The sequence below is a fragment of the Pantherophis guttatus genome, chromosome 4 (genome assembly GCF_059756535.1).
Source record: "Pantherophis guttatus breed Tessera chromosome 4, ASM5975653v1, whole genome shotgun sequence".
In the NCBI taxonomy this organism is placed as follows: Eukaryota; Metazoa; Chordata; class Lepidosauria; order Squamata; family Colubridae; genus Pantherophis; species Pantherophis guttatus.
The window spans coordinates 5,232,249-5,249,505 of NC_142066.1; the positions used below are offsets into that span (position 1 = coordinate 5,232,249).

General features: G+C 48.6%; 1 protein-coding gene across 1 annotated transcript in view; it reads left to right on the forward strand.

The window, feature by feature from the left end:
* CDH24 (cadherin 24) overlaps positions 1 to 14,197 on the forward strand; it is a 48,133-nt gene extending 33,936 nt beyond the window's left edge. The window contains exons 5-12 of the mRNA XM_087891697.1: positions 757 to 924; positions 4,070 to 4,260; positions 5,313 to 5,566; positions 5,711 to 5,847; positions 8,181 to 8,302; positions 8,403 to 8,517; positions 9,614 to 9,862; positions 12,024 to 14,197. Coding sequence (XP_087747823.1) covers positions 757 to 924; positions 4,070 to 4,260; positions 5,313 to 5,566; positions 5,711 to 5,847; positions 8,181 to 8,302; positions 8,403 to 8,517; positions 9,614 to 9,862; positions 12,024 to 12,538 — 1,751 coding nt within the window. The 3' untranslated portion in view covers positions 12,539 to 14,197. The remainder of the gene's footprint in view (positions 1 to 756; positions 925 to 4,069; positions 4,261 to 5,312; positions 5,567 to 5,710; positions 5,848 to 8,180; positions 8,303 to 8,402; positions 8,518 to 9,613; positions 9,863 to 12,023) is intronic.
* Positions 14,198 to 17,257: the final 3,060 nt, after the last annotated feature.

Here is a 17,257-nt window from a genome sequence, read left to right on the forward strand (position 1 = left end):
ATTTTTTACACTGACTCCATGCAGCCAGCACTGCTGTGCTGCCCCAAAATCCCTCCTCTTCCTTCCCCCACTCCTCTGCATTCATTGGCCATCTTCCCAATCATTCACCCCTAATCTACTGCTCCAATTCAAAGAATTTCCCCCCTCCCATCCATCTCCTAGGGGACATTATCTCCAGCTAAAATAAGTAGGTGAAAGGCAACCATCCCGTTGCAGACACTTGCGTTCTCCTTCTCATGTCAGCACTAGGATAAATGCATCTTGACGTGCTGACACTATCTATCTATCTATCTATCTATCTATCTATCTATCTATCTATCATCTATCTATCATCTCCATCCTTCCACCGTTCCACCCTTCCATCCATCCATCTTTCCATCTATCCATTCTTCCCATCCATCCTTCTACCCTTCCATCCATCCATCTTTCCATCTATCCATTCTTCCCATCCCTTCCTCCCTCCCTCCCTCCATCTTTCCATCCATTCTTCCCATCCATCCTATTCATCACCTGAACGTAGAGACCCAGTGAAAGTTTCAGTTCAACCGCCCATATTCTCCCCATACCATTGATGGGCATCTGGGGTGTTCAGCTGAGTCTCGGGTTGTCTCCTCCTCCAGTGTTGGGTTCTTCCCTTTCTCCATCATGGAGTGGGACTCTGAAAACCCAAACGTCTTTCCTACCTGATCCATCCATCCATTCTCCTTCTGTCCTTCTCTTGATTCTCCTCTTGCTTCCTTTTCCCCTTGATTTTAGGCGTGATTCGGACAGCCACGCCCAACATGGACCGGGAAACTCAGCAGGAATTCCTTGTCGTGGTGCAGGCCAAGGACATGGGAGGCCATACCGGTGGACTTTCTGGAAGCACGACTGTCACGGTCACACTTAGCGATGTCAACGATAACCCTCCCCGCTTCCCACAGAGTAAGTGAGAAAGAGCTGCTGAGAATAAGGGCAGAGCTGCAGAGAAGGAGATGGCCGTATTCAGGGGTGGGCTTCAAAAATTTTAGCAAGGGGTTCTCTGCCCGGTTGCTGGGTGGGCGTGGCCATGGTGGACGTGGCCTAGTCGGCCTCTTGCACCACAGCGGCGGGGTGTGTGTGTGTCTCTTTTTGTCCTCCCCAGGTTCCAGAGGTTTTCTTCGAGCCTCTGGAGAGGGTGAAAACAGCCTCCCCAGGCACCTGAGGCTGATATCAGCTGATAGAGGCTTTTTAAAACCTTTTTAAAGCATTTTTTTTTATTAGCTTCATCGGCCGAAGAGGTTGTAGAAAAAAATGCTTTTAAAAGAAAAAAAAAAGCCTCTGATGATCGCGCGGCTCAGGAGGGCATGGGGGAGGGGAGCAGGGATTTTTGCTACCAGTTCTCCGAATCACCCGCTGCCATCGCTACCGGATCGGGCGATCCGGTCCGAACCGGGAGCATTTCACCCCTGGCTTGGACCCCTATGATATGAAGGTATCTCCTTAAGATCAAGGACCTGAATGAAAGGACCTTCTGGTATCTCCTGGTGTACAAGGACTGTAGGACCCCATGAGTGCATAACTCAAACGATGCGCTGAGCATGGAAGCCAGAAGATTTTAGCTTGTTGGGAAAACGTCCTTTCCTTGAGATGTCAAGGAATATCAAGCATGACATTTGTCTGCCTTTCAACGCCCTGCTTTTTCGTTCGTGTATCTGGGACACGGTGTCTCTTCTGTCCCTCAAACGTGTCTCTCGGGGTTACCGGGCTGCCTCTGATAGATATTTACGTCGCGGGATTGTTCTTACGGTTTGCAACCCATCACCAGATGATGTGGAAAGCAGGAGGGGTGAGGTCGGGGGGGGGGGAAACCTATAAATATTTTCAGCCAGCCAGCCAGCCAGCCGAGCCATCCGTCAATTTTTAACAGCTACCCTGACAGGTTCATCTTCACGACATGCGGAAATTGATTGGCCAGAAAGGTAGGAACTAACGATCAGAGGAAGTAGCCCAACATCTGGAATAATTATGTCCAGCAAACAATGTCCTGGAAATTTTCCAGCTTTGTAGCAGGGCAGATAATAGCGAAGGGAGAATATGGATTTGAAGTCGCTCCAATCGTAGAGCTGGAGTTAAAGCGTGTCTCACCTGAGGCCGACTAGGACAGGGGTGTGAAACTCCATTTCATTGAGGGTCGCCTCAGGGCTGTGGTTGACCTCGGGTGGGGGGGCAGGTGTGGCCGACTGGGTGGGCGTGGCCAGCTTGACGCCACTCTCCAAACTGCTGGCATGTTTCCTTTTCATATTGCGTAGACCGGGCCGAAGCTACACTGTCCGGATCAACAATTCTTCGCACTGGGTGTTGGTGTTGTCGTTAGTTACGAAGTCGTGTCCGACCCATCGCGACCCCATGGATAACGTTCCTCCAGGCCTTCCTGTCCTCTACCATCCTCTAGAGTCCATTTAAGCTCATGCCCACTGCTTCGGTGACTCCGTCCAGCCACTTCATTCTCTGCCGTCCCATTCTTCTTTTGCCCCTCGATCTTTCCCAGCATTAGGCTCTTCTCCAGGGAGTCCTTCCTTCTCGTTAGGTGGCCAAAGTATTTGAGTTTCATCTTCAGGATCTGGCCTTCTAGGGTTGATCTCCTCTAGGACCGACCGGTTGGATCGCCTTGAAATCCAAGGAACTCGCAGGAATCTTCTCCAGAACTGGGTAGACAGGGTCGAAGCCACGCTGGCCTAATCTTTCCTCTTCGCATTGGGTAGACCAGGACGGCCCCGCGGTCCGAATCCGACCACATCACGAGCCAGCTCCGGCCTGCCGGCATTGAGTTTGACATCCCTGGTCTAGGACAACTCGCTGCGGCTAAATTGCTACGACCAACTCTCCATGGCCAACTCATCGCAGGACAAGAGTTAAGCTAATATTGAAGAAGTGATGAAACAGAATCCCTAAAGGAAGGATGTAAAAGAAGGGACAACATGAAATATGAATGGCAACAATTAAAATATTTTTTTATTTTAAATAATTACAAGTAGTTCTTGACGTATGACTGCAATAGAGCCCAAAACTTTTGTTGCTAAGCGAGACATTTCCTAAGTGAATTTTGGCCCCATTCTACGACCTTTCTCGACACAGTTGTAAAGTGAATCACTGCAATTGTTAGATTAGTAATACGGTTGTTAAGTGAATCTGGCTTCCCCCGTTGACTTTGCTGATCAGGAGGTTGCAAAAGATGAGGACATAACTGTGGGACACTGCGACCATCGTAAATACGAGTTGGTGGCCAAGCGGCTGAATTTTGATCGCGATGGGGGATGTTGTAATGGCCGTAAGTGTGAAAAATGGTCCTAAATCACTTTTTTCAGTGCCGTTGTAACTTCAAAGGGTCACTAAATGAATTGTTGTTAAGTCAAGGACCACCTGTAAAATGAATTGTTGGATTCTTCCGTTGTTCTGCAGTGTGTTGTCCCATTCTGTCAGTGGAGCATGTGTAAATCAGCGGTGGGTTTCACATTTTGTTGCTATTAGTTTGCCACGCGCATGCACGCATGCTTTGCGCCCACGCGCACCTTCCATACATGCACCCGGCCTTCCGCAAATGCGCTTTGCTCGTGCGTGCATTTTCCGCCTCAAAGCCGTGCCTAAATAGGACAGCATAGAGCCGGGCCCACCTGCGATCTCTGCTACCGGTTCGCACGAACCAGTACGAACCGGCTGAATACCACCTCTGGTGTATATGGTATGTGAGGAAGACTATGAGCAACAGGGCGAAGAAATGCTACCTAGGGAATGGTCAGATAAGAGCAAACCAAGCCCAGAGCTGCATAACGGGGAAGAGGGAAAAAAAGGCTCAGAATGAACTTTCCTTAGTTCCTCAGGCTCTAAAACAGACAGCGTGAGACTTGTATTTTCAGACTTCTGAAAGATTCTGTTAATTAGCCTTGAGATAATGTAGAATTAGCTCATCCGTTCTTGTTTCCTGTCTGGTGTACGGCTGACAACGTGGCTGAGTACGGTAGGATAGGACTTGTAATCCAGCGCACCTAGAGAATGCCAAGTTCTGAACGATGTAGAAATCCGCTTGTCTTTCCGTCCCGTTTCTCTCTAGGTTCCTACCAGTTTTCCGTGGTGGAAACGGCGCCTCCTGGGTCCGCGGTGGGGAGACTGCGCGCGCACGATCCTGACGAAGGGGAGAACGCCCTGCTTGCCTACAGCATCCTGGATGGAGGAGATGGAGCCGAGGCCTTTGCCATTCACACGGACATGTTGGGACAGGATGGGATTATTACTTTGAAAAAGGTGGGTGAAGCACCCCGAAGTATGGACTTCTCATGTGTCTCTTCCTTCTTGGAGCTTTGATGTAGGAGCTGTGATGTGGAAGCCATTATCTATCTATCTATCTATCTATCTTTCTTTCTTTCTTTCTTTCTTTCTTCCTTCCTTCCTTCCTTCCTTCCTTCCTTCCTTCCTTCCTTCCTTCCTTCCTTCCTTCTTCCCTTCCTTCCTTCCTTCTTTTTCTTTCTCTTTCTTTCTTTCCTTCTTTTCTTTCTTTCCTTCCTTCCTTCCTTCTTTCTTTCCTCCCTCCCTCCCTTCCTTCCCTTCTGTCCTTCTTTCTTTCTTTCATTTTCTTTCTTTTTTCTTTCTTTCCTTCCTTCCTTCTGTCCTTCTTTCCTTCCTTCCTTTCCTTCCTTCCTTCCTTTTCTTCCTTCCTTCCTTCCTTCTTTCTTTTTCTTTTTCTTTCTTTTTCTTTCTTTCTTTCCTTTCTTCCTTCCTCCCTTCCTCCTGTCTTTTTATCTTTCTTTCTTTCCTTCTTTTTTTCTTTCCTTCCTTCCTTCTTTCTTTCTCTCTCTCTCTCTTCCTTCCTTTCTTTTTCTTCTTCCTTCCTTCCTTCCTCAACTGTTGGCATAGGACTACTTGTATTTTTACGCATAACTCAAGGCAGCGAAAATGGCCATCAGATCCTCCTCCTGCTTTTTTTCCCACAACCCTGTGAAGTGGGTTGAGCTGAGAAAAAGTGAGTGGGACAAAGTCACCCAGAGCTGGCTTTCATGCCCAAGGTGGGACTAGAACTCACCGTCTCCTGGTGATTGGCCCAAAGTCCCCCAGCTGGCTTTCATGCCTAAAACAGGACTAGAACTCACCGTCTCCTGCTTTCCAGCTTGGTGCTTTAACCACTAGACCAAATTGGCCCTCGTTTTCTTCGGACGACATGGGAATATTAGACACTTCACCGACTATTCTCGGCGGTTTGCACGTCCTTCACAAACCCGTTGAACCGCTTGCCTTCGCTCGCTTCCAATCACGTTTTTTTCTCTCGTTGTCGTTCCTCTCTGCTTGGATGGGTGGGGTAGCCTCTGGATTTCGAGTCCCGCCACTCTTACACTTTCCGAGTCGAGGCCACCAACACGCAGATCGACCCTCAGTACATCCGGAAGGGCCCCTTCAAGGACGTGGCCACCGTCCGCGTGACGGTAGAAGATGCTGACGAACCTCCGGTCTTCTCCCGTCCCGAGTACCATCTGGCCGTTTATGAAAACGGCCCACCGGGGACCCTGGTGGGCAAAGTCACCGCGGTGGACCTGGATACGCCCAGCAGTGTCATCCGGTAATGGCTGGGGAGAACACCGCTACTGCAGGGTGGGAAACCGGTGTTTGTTGTCTTTGTGTGTGTGTGAAGTTTCAGTTACTCCATTTATACTTCGTTGCCGTGACAACCTGATACCCCAGGTGCCCACCCTCCATCTTCCAGATACTCCATCCTGCAGCATACGGACCCTGAACGCTATTTCAGCATCAACCCGCAGGATGGCGCGATTCTGACCTCGGTGCCACTCGACCGAGAGGTTTTGGCCTGGCACAATATGACCGTACTGGCAACGGAACTTGGTAAGAGCCAAGTTGATATGGCGGGTCTGAGTCCAGGAGGCTCCAAGGTGGTGGAAGCTTTGCATTGCAAACATCTAGTATTTTGTAGTATTTTGATTCATCAGGACAGTACAGATATGAAAACTCTTATGTTTGCAATGAAACATATAAAGCCAGGGTGTCAAACTCAAGGCCTGTGGGCCAAATCTGGCCCACGGGGTGCTTAGATCTGGCCCGTGGGGGAGGCCTGGAAACAGCAAAGGACCAGCCCGCGGTGCCTCTGCCAGCAAAAACAAGAGCTTGGGAGTACTGCATGCAGCCCTCCCGAGTGCCGTTTTCGCTGGCAGAGTGCTGCAGGAGGCTGTCACAGCCGAAAATGGAGCTTGAGAGGGCCGCACATGGCCTTCCCGAGCTCTGTTTTTGCTGGCAGAAGGTTGCAGGAGGCCATAGCAGCTGAAAACGGAACTCGGGATCCCGTTTTTGCTGGTGAAGTGCTCGGGCCACAGGCGCCTCTGACACAAATGACATCAAGCTGGCCACACCCACCCTGGCCACACCCACCCTGAATCCGGCTCATGGGGTGTTTAGATCTGGCTCATGGGACAAGCCTGAAAATAACAAAGGACCAGCCCTTTGTGCCTCTGCTAGAGAAAACGGGGTGCGAGGAGAGCGCACAGCCTCCCCTGCGCCCTGTTTTCAGCCTGGACGGCCTCCTGCAGCACTCTGCCAGCAAAAACAGGGGCCGCACACGGCTCCCCCCTGCCCCGTTTTGGCTGTCAGAGTGGTGCAGGAGGTATCTGTCCCACCTGCCATCCATCCCCACCCCCACCCCCTGGCCGGCTCACCGAGGACAACTACAATGCTGATCCGGCCCTCGAAGAAATCCAGTTTGACACCCCTGATATAAAGCATACTTACAACAGTTCATTTGTTTGAAGTTACGTCAAAAATTGACGTAGCACCATTTTTCACACTTAATGACCATTGCAGCATCCCCAGGGTCACGTAATTTACATTCTGATGCTTGGATTTCTCCGTGTCCCGGGGTCACGTAATTCTCTTTCTGCCACCTTCTGACAAACAAAGTCAATGGGGGAGCCAGATTCACTTAACAATCGTGCTACTCAGTTAACAAATGCAGTGATTCACTTAACAAACGTAGCAAGAAAAGTCATAAAATGGGGGAAAACTCACTTAACAAATTAACAAATAAATATTAACAAATATATTTTGGGCTCAAGTGTGGTCATAAGTCGAGGATTACCTGTAGTTCTCAACTTACAACCATTTGTTTAGTGACTGCTCAAAATCGCAAAAGCACTGAAAAAAGTGACTTACGAGCAGTCCTCAGACTTACGACTGTCGCAGCATTCCCCACTATCATCTGATTGAAATTTGGGTGCTTGGCAACTGGCATGTATGTACGACAATTGCGGGGTCCCTTCCCAGCTGATTTCCAGCAAAATAGTCAATGAGGGAAACTGGATTCATTTAATGACCACGAGATTCACTTAATAATGGCAGTGATTTGGTTAACCGTCATGGCAAAAAAAGGTCGTAAAATCGGGCACGACTCGCTTGAAGGACCGCCTTGCTCAGGAATGGAAATTTTGGCTCTGAATGAAGTCGTACGTCAAGGACATCTCTGTAATAGAAAAAGCGATGGCAATTGTTTATTAATTTTCTCCTCTCTTTCTTTTCCTTCTTCCTTTCTGCATCCCCGTGTCTGTTTGCTGCTCTTTCGGAATGGTGTCTGCTCTCTGTTTTTGTTTTGCACATCGAACGTGCGCAACGGTGCATTTTTTTGCACTCTGACATTGTGGAGTGGGGCTGCGCTTTCTGCGTGTTTTTCCCTGTGATTGATTGATTGATTGATTGCCTATGTCGGCTGGATGGTTTTATATCGGCGGCCGGTGATTTCACTTGTTGGTCACGTTGGACATTTATGTTCGCCCACCCATGCGCAAATGTGCTTCATCGTGCACCGTTGCTCGCTTCCGTCCCCTTAACTCTGCACGTCTGCCCACGTCTTTCCACCTCTTGACGTGATTCTTGGCTGTCTGGTTCTGCCGGTGGTACGATGGTGGACTCTTTCGGGGGCGGGGCGGGCTTATGAATGGGATCCAATCCCACCCCACCGGATTTGGGACCATGGATTGCACTGGCTCCCCCATGGATGACCTGTACGGCTTTTTCGCATGGCTGAATCGTTTGTCCCATATCTTTATCGTCGACTTACTCGTTGGGACGTTCGTGGTGTTACCTTCCCACCTTCCCTGTTTTTCGACTGGATCGGCCTGCACATCCCGTCACGTGGTTCCATGTTGCTCCTTACCCCCGACTCTTACTCTCAGACAGTCCCACACAAGGTTCCCAGATTCATGTGGCCATTCAAATCCTGGATGTCAACGATAACCCACCTCAGCTGGAACAGAGCTACGAGCCTTTCGCCTGTGATAACGCCATCCCGGGCCAAGTAAGTAAGGGGTCCCTAGGACACGGACGGGGCAGGGTGGGGCGGGAGAGGAAAGCACTGGCTGAGAATAATTTTTGCCTTTTTTTTTTTTTTTTGCCAGCTGGTGCAGTTGATCCGAGCGGTTGACCGAGACGAGGATGGTAACACGAGCCATATCATCATCCGTTCCCCGTCTGTGATCAGAGAACCAAACGTCACTGTGCGGGATAACAAGGGTAAAGCACACACGCCTGTCCTAAAATGTAGAACAGATTTCAGAATGTTCCTTATGGACTAGGAACTTGCACTGTTGATAAAAGGAGAGTAGACGTTTTCAAGAATATGTCACGAGCAGCGTACAGAATGTATAGGAGTGCTTCTCAATGTTAGCAACTTTAAGAGGTAGGGATTTCGGCTCCCAGAATCCTCCAGTCGGCAATGCTGGCTGGGGGATTCTGGGAGTCGAAGTCCGGACCTCTTAAAGTTTCCAAGGTTGAGAAATACTAATCTAGTAATTCAGAAATCTATACAAAAATTAACATTATATTGTCCCCTTGAAGATGGTTGTACGTACCTACAATGTAAGGCAGGGGTGTCAAACTCGATTTCACTGAGGGCCGCATCAGGGTTGTGTTTGACCTCAGGGGGCTGTGGTAAGTGTGGCCAGGGTGGTGTGGCTAGCTGTACATCATTGGTGTCGGGAGCTCCTGTGGTGGCCTGAGCCCTCTGCCAGCGAAAACGGAGCTCGGGAGGGCCGCACGCAGTACTCCCAAGCTCCGTTTTTCCTGGCAGAGGCACCGCGGGCAGGTCCTTTGCTGTTTCCAGGGCAGCCCCATGGGACGGATCTAACCACCCCATGGGCCGGATCCAGCCCCCAGGCCTTGAGTTTGACACCCCTGATGAGTGGTGAAATCCTCCACCGGTCGCCACTGGTTTGCTGCCTGTGCATGTGCAGTGTGCGCTAGACACATGCTCTGTGTGGAAAAAGGAGACGTTTGAAGGTAAGTAGAACAATGAGGGGAGAGAACACCTGTGCTGCGTGATTTAGATTCGCTAGAAAACAGGATTTCCTGCTTTCTAGAGAATATAAATCGCGCAGCACAGCTGGTCGTCGGAAATACCAGTTCAGACCAACCTGTAATTTTTTTTTATTACCAGTTTGCCCGAACCGGTAGTTTTTATCACTACCAGTTCACCCGAACTGGAGCGAACCGGTAGCATTTCACCCTTGTCCCTGATGTAAAGCTTGGGTTATTACTACCTACAAGGAAACATTTCAAAAATATAATGGACCTCAATTCACTTGTCTCCTTCGAATCTTTTCATCTCCAGACAATTCAGCCTCCTTATTGCTCCGGGCCACCCGTCTGCCTCCCCAAGGTGGATTTCTGCTTGTGCCGCTGGAACTAATAGACGGTGGTTCCCCCACTCGCACGGGCTCCCCTACTCTGACAGTCAGCATCTGCCGGTGTCGGCGAGACGGGGCCATGCAGACTTGTGGTCCTGAGGCCCTCGGATCTCCTGCTGGCCTCAGCACCGGGGCTTTGCTGGCCATCCTCGCCTGCGTTGGTACCCTACTTGGTGAGACTTTGAGTTGGCATGCTGATGGCATGGGTGGACAGAGAAGGAAGGACAGTACAGGTGGCCCTCGACTTACGATCACAACGGGGCTCAAAACGTCCACGGTTATGCACGACAGTTGCTAAGTGAATTGTGTCCTCTTTTACGAATGTTTTTTTGCCACGGTTGTTAACTGAATCATGTGGTTGTTAAATGAATCTGGCTTCCCCCCCCCCACCATTGACTTTGCTGGTCGGAAGCCATCTGGGAAGATTACAAAAGCTGATCATATGACCCCAGGACAATCCAATTGTCATAAATACAGGCCAGTTGACAAGAGCCGTGGTGGCGCAGTGGTTAGAACCAGAGCTGGGATTCACTTACCTTCCCTACTGGTTCGCAAATGTGAGTGCACGTACCTCCTCTGCACATGTGCAAAGCCTTCCATGCATGCACAGTACTCGTGCATTACACCCGGGTGGGTGGGCGGAGCCTCCCGCAGTCGCCACTACCAGTTTGCCCAAACCGGACAGAACCAGCTGAATCCCACCACTGCTTAGAACGCAGTATTGCAGGCTACTTCTGCTGACTGCCAGCTGCCGGCAGTTCGATTCTGACCGGCTCAAGTTTGACTCAGCTTTCCTTCCATCCTTCCGAGGTCGGTAAAATGAGGACCCAGGTTGTTGGGGTTGACAAGAGGCCAACTCTGTAAAACCACTTAGAGAGGACATGGTCGTGTGAAAACCAGTCAGAAGTCACTTTTTTCAGTGCCGTGGCAACTTCGCTAAACGAATGGTTGTAAGTCAAGGACTACCTGTATTATGGGAATTTCAGCCAGGGAAAGGTTGAGGCTACTTATCCTACATAAGGGTCTTATAATAACTCTGGAGAACTTCTCGTGTAGAAGACAAGAGACACGAAGTGACTCAACAATATAAGGTGGGGATCAACATTGCAAGGTGGAGAAAAGTCACGGAACCTTGGGGAACGGTTGGCTAGTTGTGCTGGGTTTCTCCAGGAGGGTGTGCAGTGTAATGGTATGTGCAAACGACCTTGGGAAACAGGAGGAAGAGCTGCAAACTAGGTAAGAGTCAGATAAGAGGCAGCTGAGTCTACTGAAGGAATGACGACAGGAGAACCCTCCCAAGTTTCATGGGCTGTAAAGGGGACAAGAGGTTGGGAGAAATGCCCCTTCAAACTTGCAATGTTCTAGGTCAGGGGTCAGCAACCTGCGGCTCTGGAGCTGCATGTGGCTCTTTCATCCCTGTACTGCGGCTCCCTGTTGCCTGCCAGCTCCACAATTGATAAGGCTTTCAGTTAGGATAGGTAGAGGAAAAAGGACGCCGTGCTTGGAGGAGACACTATGGTGGGGGGACTCCGGTTGACTCCAGAATTGAATGGGGGGCTTCTGGTTAGGGCCTTTGTGCCTCTTTGAGTGTTTAAGGTTGCCTACCCATTCTAGGTAAAGTAGATAAAAGAGTTTGCACAGATTTTATTCCATAGTTATTGCCGACTATAGGGGGCAGTGTACATCTCTATTTCAAGGCCATTGAGCCAGTGCTGTCCGAAGACATTTTAGTGGTCATGTGGCCAGCATGACGTCACAGAGTGCTGTTACCTTCCCACAGAAGTGGTACCTGTTGATCTACTTGCATTTGGGTGCTTTCGAGCTGCTAGGTTGCAGGAGGTGGGGTGAGGACGGGAACTCACCCTGTCGCATAGAGGTTGGGTCTCGAACCTGGGCTGCCAGCTTTCCAGCCAACAAGTCCAGTGTCTTAACTGCTGAACCACCACCGCCCTCTGTTCATATAACCTTACAATAAAGTAGAATTAGCTTGTCTGGCTGTGCTTCCAACCTGGTTAACCTCACAACGTCACCTTGCAAGTCTGAAGGTATGTTTTTCCCCCGTCGCCTTGACAACCCATGAAATTAGGGAGGGTGTCTTCTGAGCCAATTGTCCTGCCTGCTTTACAGCTGTGGGCTCAGTTACCTTTTATCCGATTGTTCCCTCGGCTGCGTCTCTTCTCCCTGTCTCCCAAGGCTATCCTCACATACCATTACATGCAGAAAGAAGCAACGCAGGATGTTTGCAATGGGTTGTTATTGTGATTAACATCTCACCTTCTCCTCCCGTTGGTCCATCCGACTTCACCAATGCACCAACTTCCCGCTCTCCTCTAGCCCTGGTGCTGCTCTTTGTCGCCCTCCGGAGGCAGAAACAGGCTGCGTTGCTGCCCTTTGAGGAGGAAGACGTCCGTGAGAACATCATCACTTACGACGATGAAGGCGGCGGAGAAGAAGACACCGAGGCCTTCGACATGGCTGCCCTGCAGAACCCGGACGCTGCCCCTCCACCCTCGCAGCAACGGCGCCTCCTCCGGCGGGACGTCCTGCCCCGTCCACACTTCCCACCGTCCCTGTCCACCCGGATCCCACCGCAGCCCCACGACGTGGCCAGTTTTCTAACAGCCCGCTTGAGCGAGGTGGACGCCGATCCTTCTGTGCCCCCGTACGACTCCATCCAGGTGTACGGCTATGAAGGCCAGGGCTCCACCGCCGGGTCTCTCAGCTCCCCCGGCTCTTCCTGCGCTGGGGACAGCGACGCCGGCGGGTACGAGTATCTGGAAGAATGGGGGCCCCTCTTCCGAACGCTGGCCGAGCTTTACGGGGCACCAGAGGGTCCTCCTCCAACCTGAGCCCTCGTGGGCCCGATGCCTCCATGGAAGAGCGTGGACCTCGAACCCCTTCCTCTGTTTTCGGTTGCTTGTTCTCCGTTCCGTCCACCAGCTTCCTTGTTTCTCAGTTTTGGATTTGTCCATGACAAGCTCCATCATCTCATGGATTCCCAAATCCTTCCTGTTGATCTCCTCTTGTTCTGCTGTGTTTGTCAACCACCAATGTTTTTCTTTCCATTTCTTATGTTTATATATCCTTTTTTTTCTTTTCCTTTCCTTATTTTTCCTTTCCTTGCTTTCCTTTTCTTTTTTTCTATCTTCCTTTCCTTTTTCTATCTTCCTTTCCTTCCCTTTCTTTCTCCTTTCTTTTCCTTCCTTTCCTTTTTCTATCTTCCTTTTCTTTCTCCTTTCTTTTCTTTTACTTCCCTTCCTTTCCTTTTTCCTTTCCTTTTTCTATCTTCCTTTCCTTCCTTTCCTTTCCATTCCTTCTCTTCTCCTTTCTTTTCCTTCCTTTTCTTTCCTTTTACTATCTCCCTTTCCTTCCTTTCCTTTCCATTCCTTCCCTTTTCTTTCCTTTTTCTATTTTCCTTTCCTTCCCTTCCCTTCCTTTTCTTTCTCCTTTATTTTCCTTCATTTCCTTTTTCTATCTTCCTTTTCTTTCTCCTTTCTTTTCTTTTACTTCCCTTCCTTTCCTTTTTCCTTTCCTTTTTCTATCTTCTTTTCCTTCCTTTCCATTCCTTCCCTTCTCCTTTCTTTTCCTTCCTTTCCTTTCCTTTTACTATCTCCCTTTCCTTCCTTTCCATTCCTTCCCTTCCTTTCTCCTTTCTTTTCCTTCCCTTCCCTTCCTTCCCTTTTCTTTCCTATCTTCCTATCTTTTTCTATCTTCCTTTCCTTTCTCCTTTTTCTTTCCCTTCCTTTCCTTTTTCCTTTCCTTTCTCTATCTTCCTTCCCTTCCCTTCCTTTCAATTCCTTCCCTTCCCTTCCTTTTTCTATCTTCCTTTCCTTTCCTTTCCCTCCCCTCCGCTCCCCTTTCTTTTCCCTTTTCCCTTCTTTCCTGTATGGTTCTGGGTTCTCGGCCTTCTCTGCCCACCGTTCGCTTTCTCCTCGTTTCCTTGTCTCGTCTTCCTCTTGTATCCTCTCCTCCCACCCCCACCCCCCGCTGTCTCAACTACCTTTCTCGTCCCGTCCTGTTCCCCTTTTTCATTTTCGACACGATTTGTGCTGTGTTTCTTACGTTTCCTTCCCCCCTTACCCCAATTCCTATCTAAAATATTCTATGCATTCATCTTTCCCCCTCCCGGATCCTTCGGTTCCAGACTCCCCTCCCTTCCTGGATCCTATACTTATCCAGTCTTGCCAGCATGGATTGACCTCCATCATTCGAAGTGCATCTCCCATGCCCTGACAGCAGAACCAAACCACACTTCTGGGTGACCGTTGGGTCCCTTCAATTCTATCGGTGGAGTTTTGGCAGCCCCCGCGGAAGGACTAAAAAAAACGTGGATTTTGGGGGGGCGCCCTCCTCCTTTCTGACACCAAAGGGAGGGGGGCCCCCGAAAACGCTGCGTCTCCAGACTTTATTGTTCTACAATCTAGGGAGTTCAGGTGAAATCGGTGTCAGGTGGGAACATCCATGTTATAATTTCGTAATAAACGATTTATTTTCTAAAAAAAAAAAAAGAGAGAGAGAAGGCCAAGGTGAGTTGTGTGCGCGAGCCACAAAGCCGGGACTCGTACCGGCTTATTTTTTTTTTCGCGGTATCAAATTTATCAATTAATTTATCAAAATATAAGACAGAAAAGAGAAGCGGTGCAGTGGCCTAGAGGTGGAGCTTTCGCCTCACAATCAGGAGGCTGTGAGTTCGATCCTAGGTAGAGGCAGATATTTCTCTCTCTGGGCAAAATGAGAATATATCTGCTGAACAAAACTCCGGATTGGCAACAGGAAGGACATCCGGCCAGTAAAAAACACTCTGCTAGCTCCATGCAGTTGCCCAGACTCCACTGCGCAAGGGATTATGGGGTCGTTAAATGAAGATGATGATAAGATAGAAAATAAAATCTAAAGTCCAGGTAGCCCTCGACTTAACAACAGTTCATTTAGTGACCGTTCCAAGTTACAACGGCACTGAAAAAAGTGACTTTTTCACACTTATGACCGTTACAGCATCCCCATCGTCTCGTGATTTACATTCGGGTGCTGGACAGTCGACTCCTATTTATGACGGTTGAGGTGTTTCCCGCAATCCCTTTTTGCGACCTTCTGACATGCAAAGTCCATGGAGGGATGCCAGATTCACTCAACGACCGTATGACTAATTTAAAGAACCGCAGGGATTCACTTCACCAACGTGGCAAGAAAAGTCGTAAAACGGGAGCGAGTCTCGCTTAGCCCATGTCTCACTTAGCAATGTAAATGTTGGACACAATTGCGGTCGTAAGTCGAGGACCACCTGTAATGAAAAATTAGGGGAAGGGAAAAAGGGAAGAAGAGGAAATGTGGGGTAGAAAGGGAGAAAGGGGGTGGGGGAAAGGCATTGGCTTCCAACTCTCTTTGGCACCGTAGAAAATAATATTACATTTGACATCATAATAATAACATTGCAACCTAATCAAAGAGAGAAGCAACCTGGAATTAAGGAGAAACTTCCTAACAGGGAGGACAATTAACCAGTAGAACTACTTGCCACCAGAAGTTGTAGGTCCTCCATCACTGGTGAGACTGGACAGTCACTTGTCTGAAATAGTTTAGGTCTCCTGCTTGAGAAAGGGGGCTGGACTAGAAGACCTCTAAGGTCCCTTCCAGATCTATTCTGATTGATTTAATGTTTCCTTTCATACAATAGTCCATACTAGCCATTTCTATAACAACAAACCTATCTAATCAACCCCAAAAATAATCAAAATTTCATTTTTTCCCTCTCCATCACGAGCAAAAAGTCCAGAAGCGATTTCCAATGAGAAACAAACTTAAATATATTCTCTTCATTGGATAAGGGGATCATTTTTAACAACCTCTGCTGTGGGAAATAATACACATTTCTGTTTTTTCATTCCTCTTTAGAGACTATCGTAATTTATATTAATCAGATCAACGACATGCTTTTAAATTTTTTAACCCTAAAGGGAAAAAAAAAACCCCACACCTTTTCTAAATTTTAAAACCATTGCTAAAAGGGATATTTTTTTAAACTTCGCTTTTTTTCTTTTTTAATTTCCTCTAAACCCACATACTTTACCAATTCACTTTCGACAGTACTTCATACAAGTTTTAAAAATTACTCAAGCCTTTCGTATAGAAAGGAGGGGGAAAAAAAACAATTTTCATTTTCAAAGCCCGCTTTTCCAAACCCCCGGAACTCAAAATTACATGAAAGCTTCAAAGTATTCAAACCACAGCTGCGATATAAGGATATCTGCAAGAGGGACCTAAAGGCCCTGGGAATGGACATTAACAACTGGGAAACCTGGACCTCCAATCGTTCAGCTTGGAGGCTAAAGATGCAGCACGGCCTTCTCCAATTCGAAGAGACACTTGTTCGGCAGGCTGAGGTAAAAAGGGAGTCCCGGAACCAGCGAAATCCGGGGGCTGCGCAGGGGACCAAATGTATCTTCCCTCAGTGTGGAAGGGATTGCCACTCTCGAATTGGCCTTTTTTAGTCACACCAGATGCTGTTTTTAGGACCTCTTTCCAGAGCACGATACCATAGTCTCTTGAGACTGAAGGATGCCAATGCAAAATGGTATTCAGCCGGTTCGAAGCGGTATTCAGCCGGTTCGAACCGGTAGTGGCGACCTGTGGGTAGGCCGCCCCGGTGCTATGCCGTCCTATTTAACCACGTTTTCTAAGCCGCGTAGCCTTCCACGCAGGCGCTTTGCTCGCACGTACGGCTTGCACCCATGTGCGCGTACGTTCACATTTTCGGAGCTCGGCGAACCGGTGGTAAAATGATGTGAAACTCACTTCTGGAAAACTTCCTTTCAATTCTGAGGATATCACACCAATAAAAATCTAGCTCTTTTTTTCTCTTTTAAGAAGAAGGGGTTATTACCAAAACTACGGCTGCCGTCCAAAAAGCACTACGGTTGGCTGTGTTTTCTGGAGATCCCCCCTCCTTGCACAGACACATCTGTCACCGACATAACTAATTGGAGGAAGGATTTTTATTTGATCAGGCTGCACAAATTCCCAGAAAGTGGACATAAGTGGTTTCTAATATACTGGTCCCTCAAGGACCTTTATAATTGCAAGCAGAAGCCATTGATTAAAATGGATAGGCAAGAGGGGGAAAAAAAGAACATTTTTTTTGTCAGACGTTGAAATTGAAAGAACTTTTCTGCTCAAAGCTGCCGAATTTGGTTTAAAACGAAAAAAAACTTCCGTAGCTCCCCAATACGGGAAAATTCTCGACTTACCGCCACAGTTGGGTCCGGAATTTCCTTTGTAAAGCGAGGCGTTTAACTCCGATGTTACCGATTTTATTTGCCTCGCCTGTTAAACAAATCAACCCGGTTGTTAAGTCAATCGCACGGTTGCTAAACAAATCTCGTTTTCCCCATTAACGTCGCCGGTCGTAAGCCAGCTGAGTAGGTCACAAATGGAGATCTACGTGATCCCGGGACTTTTGCAAACATCCTAAAGACATCGTGCTGGTTGCCAAGCGATCATGTGACTGTGGGGAATGCTACGAGAGTCGTAAGTGCGAGGACTGGTTACCTACTACTTTTTTCGGTGCCACT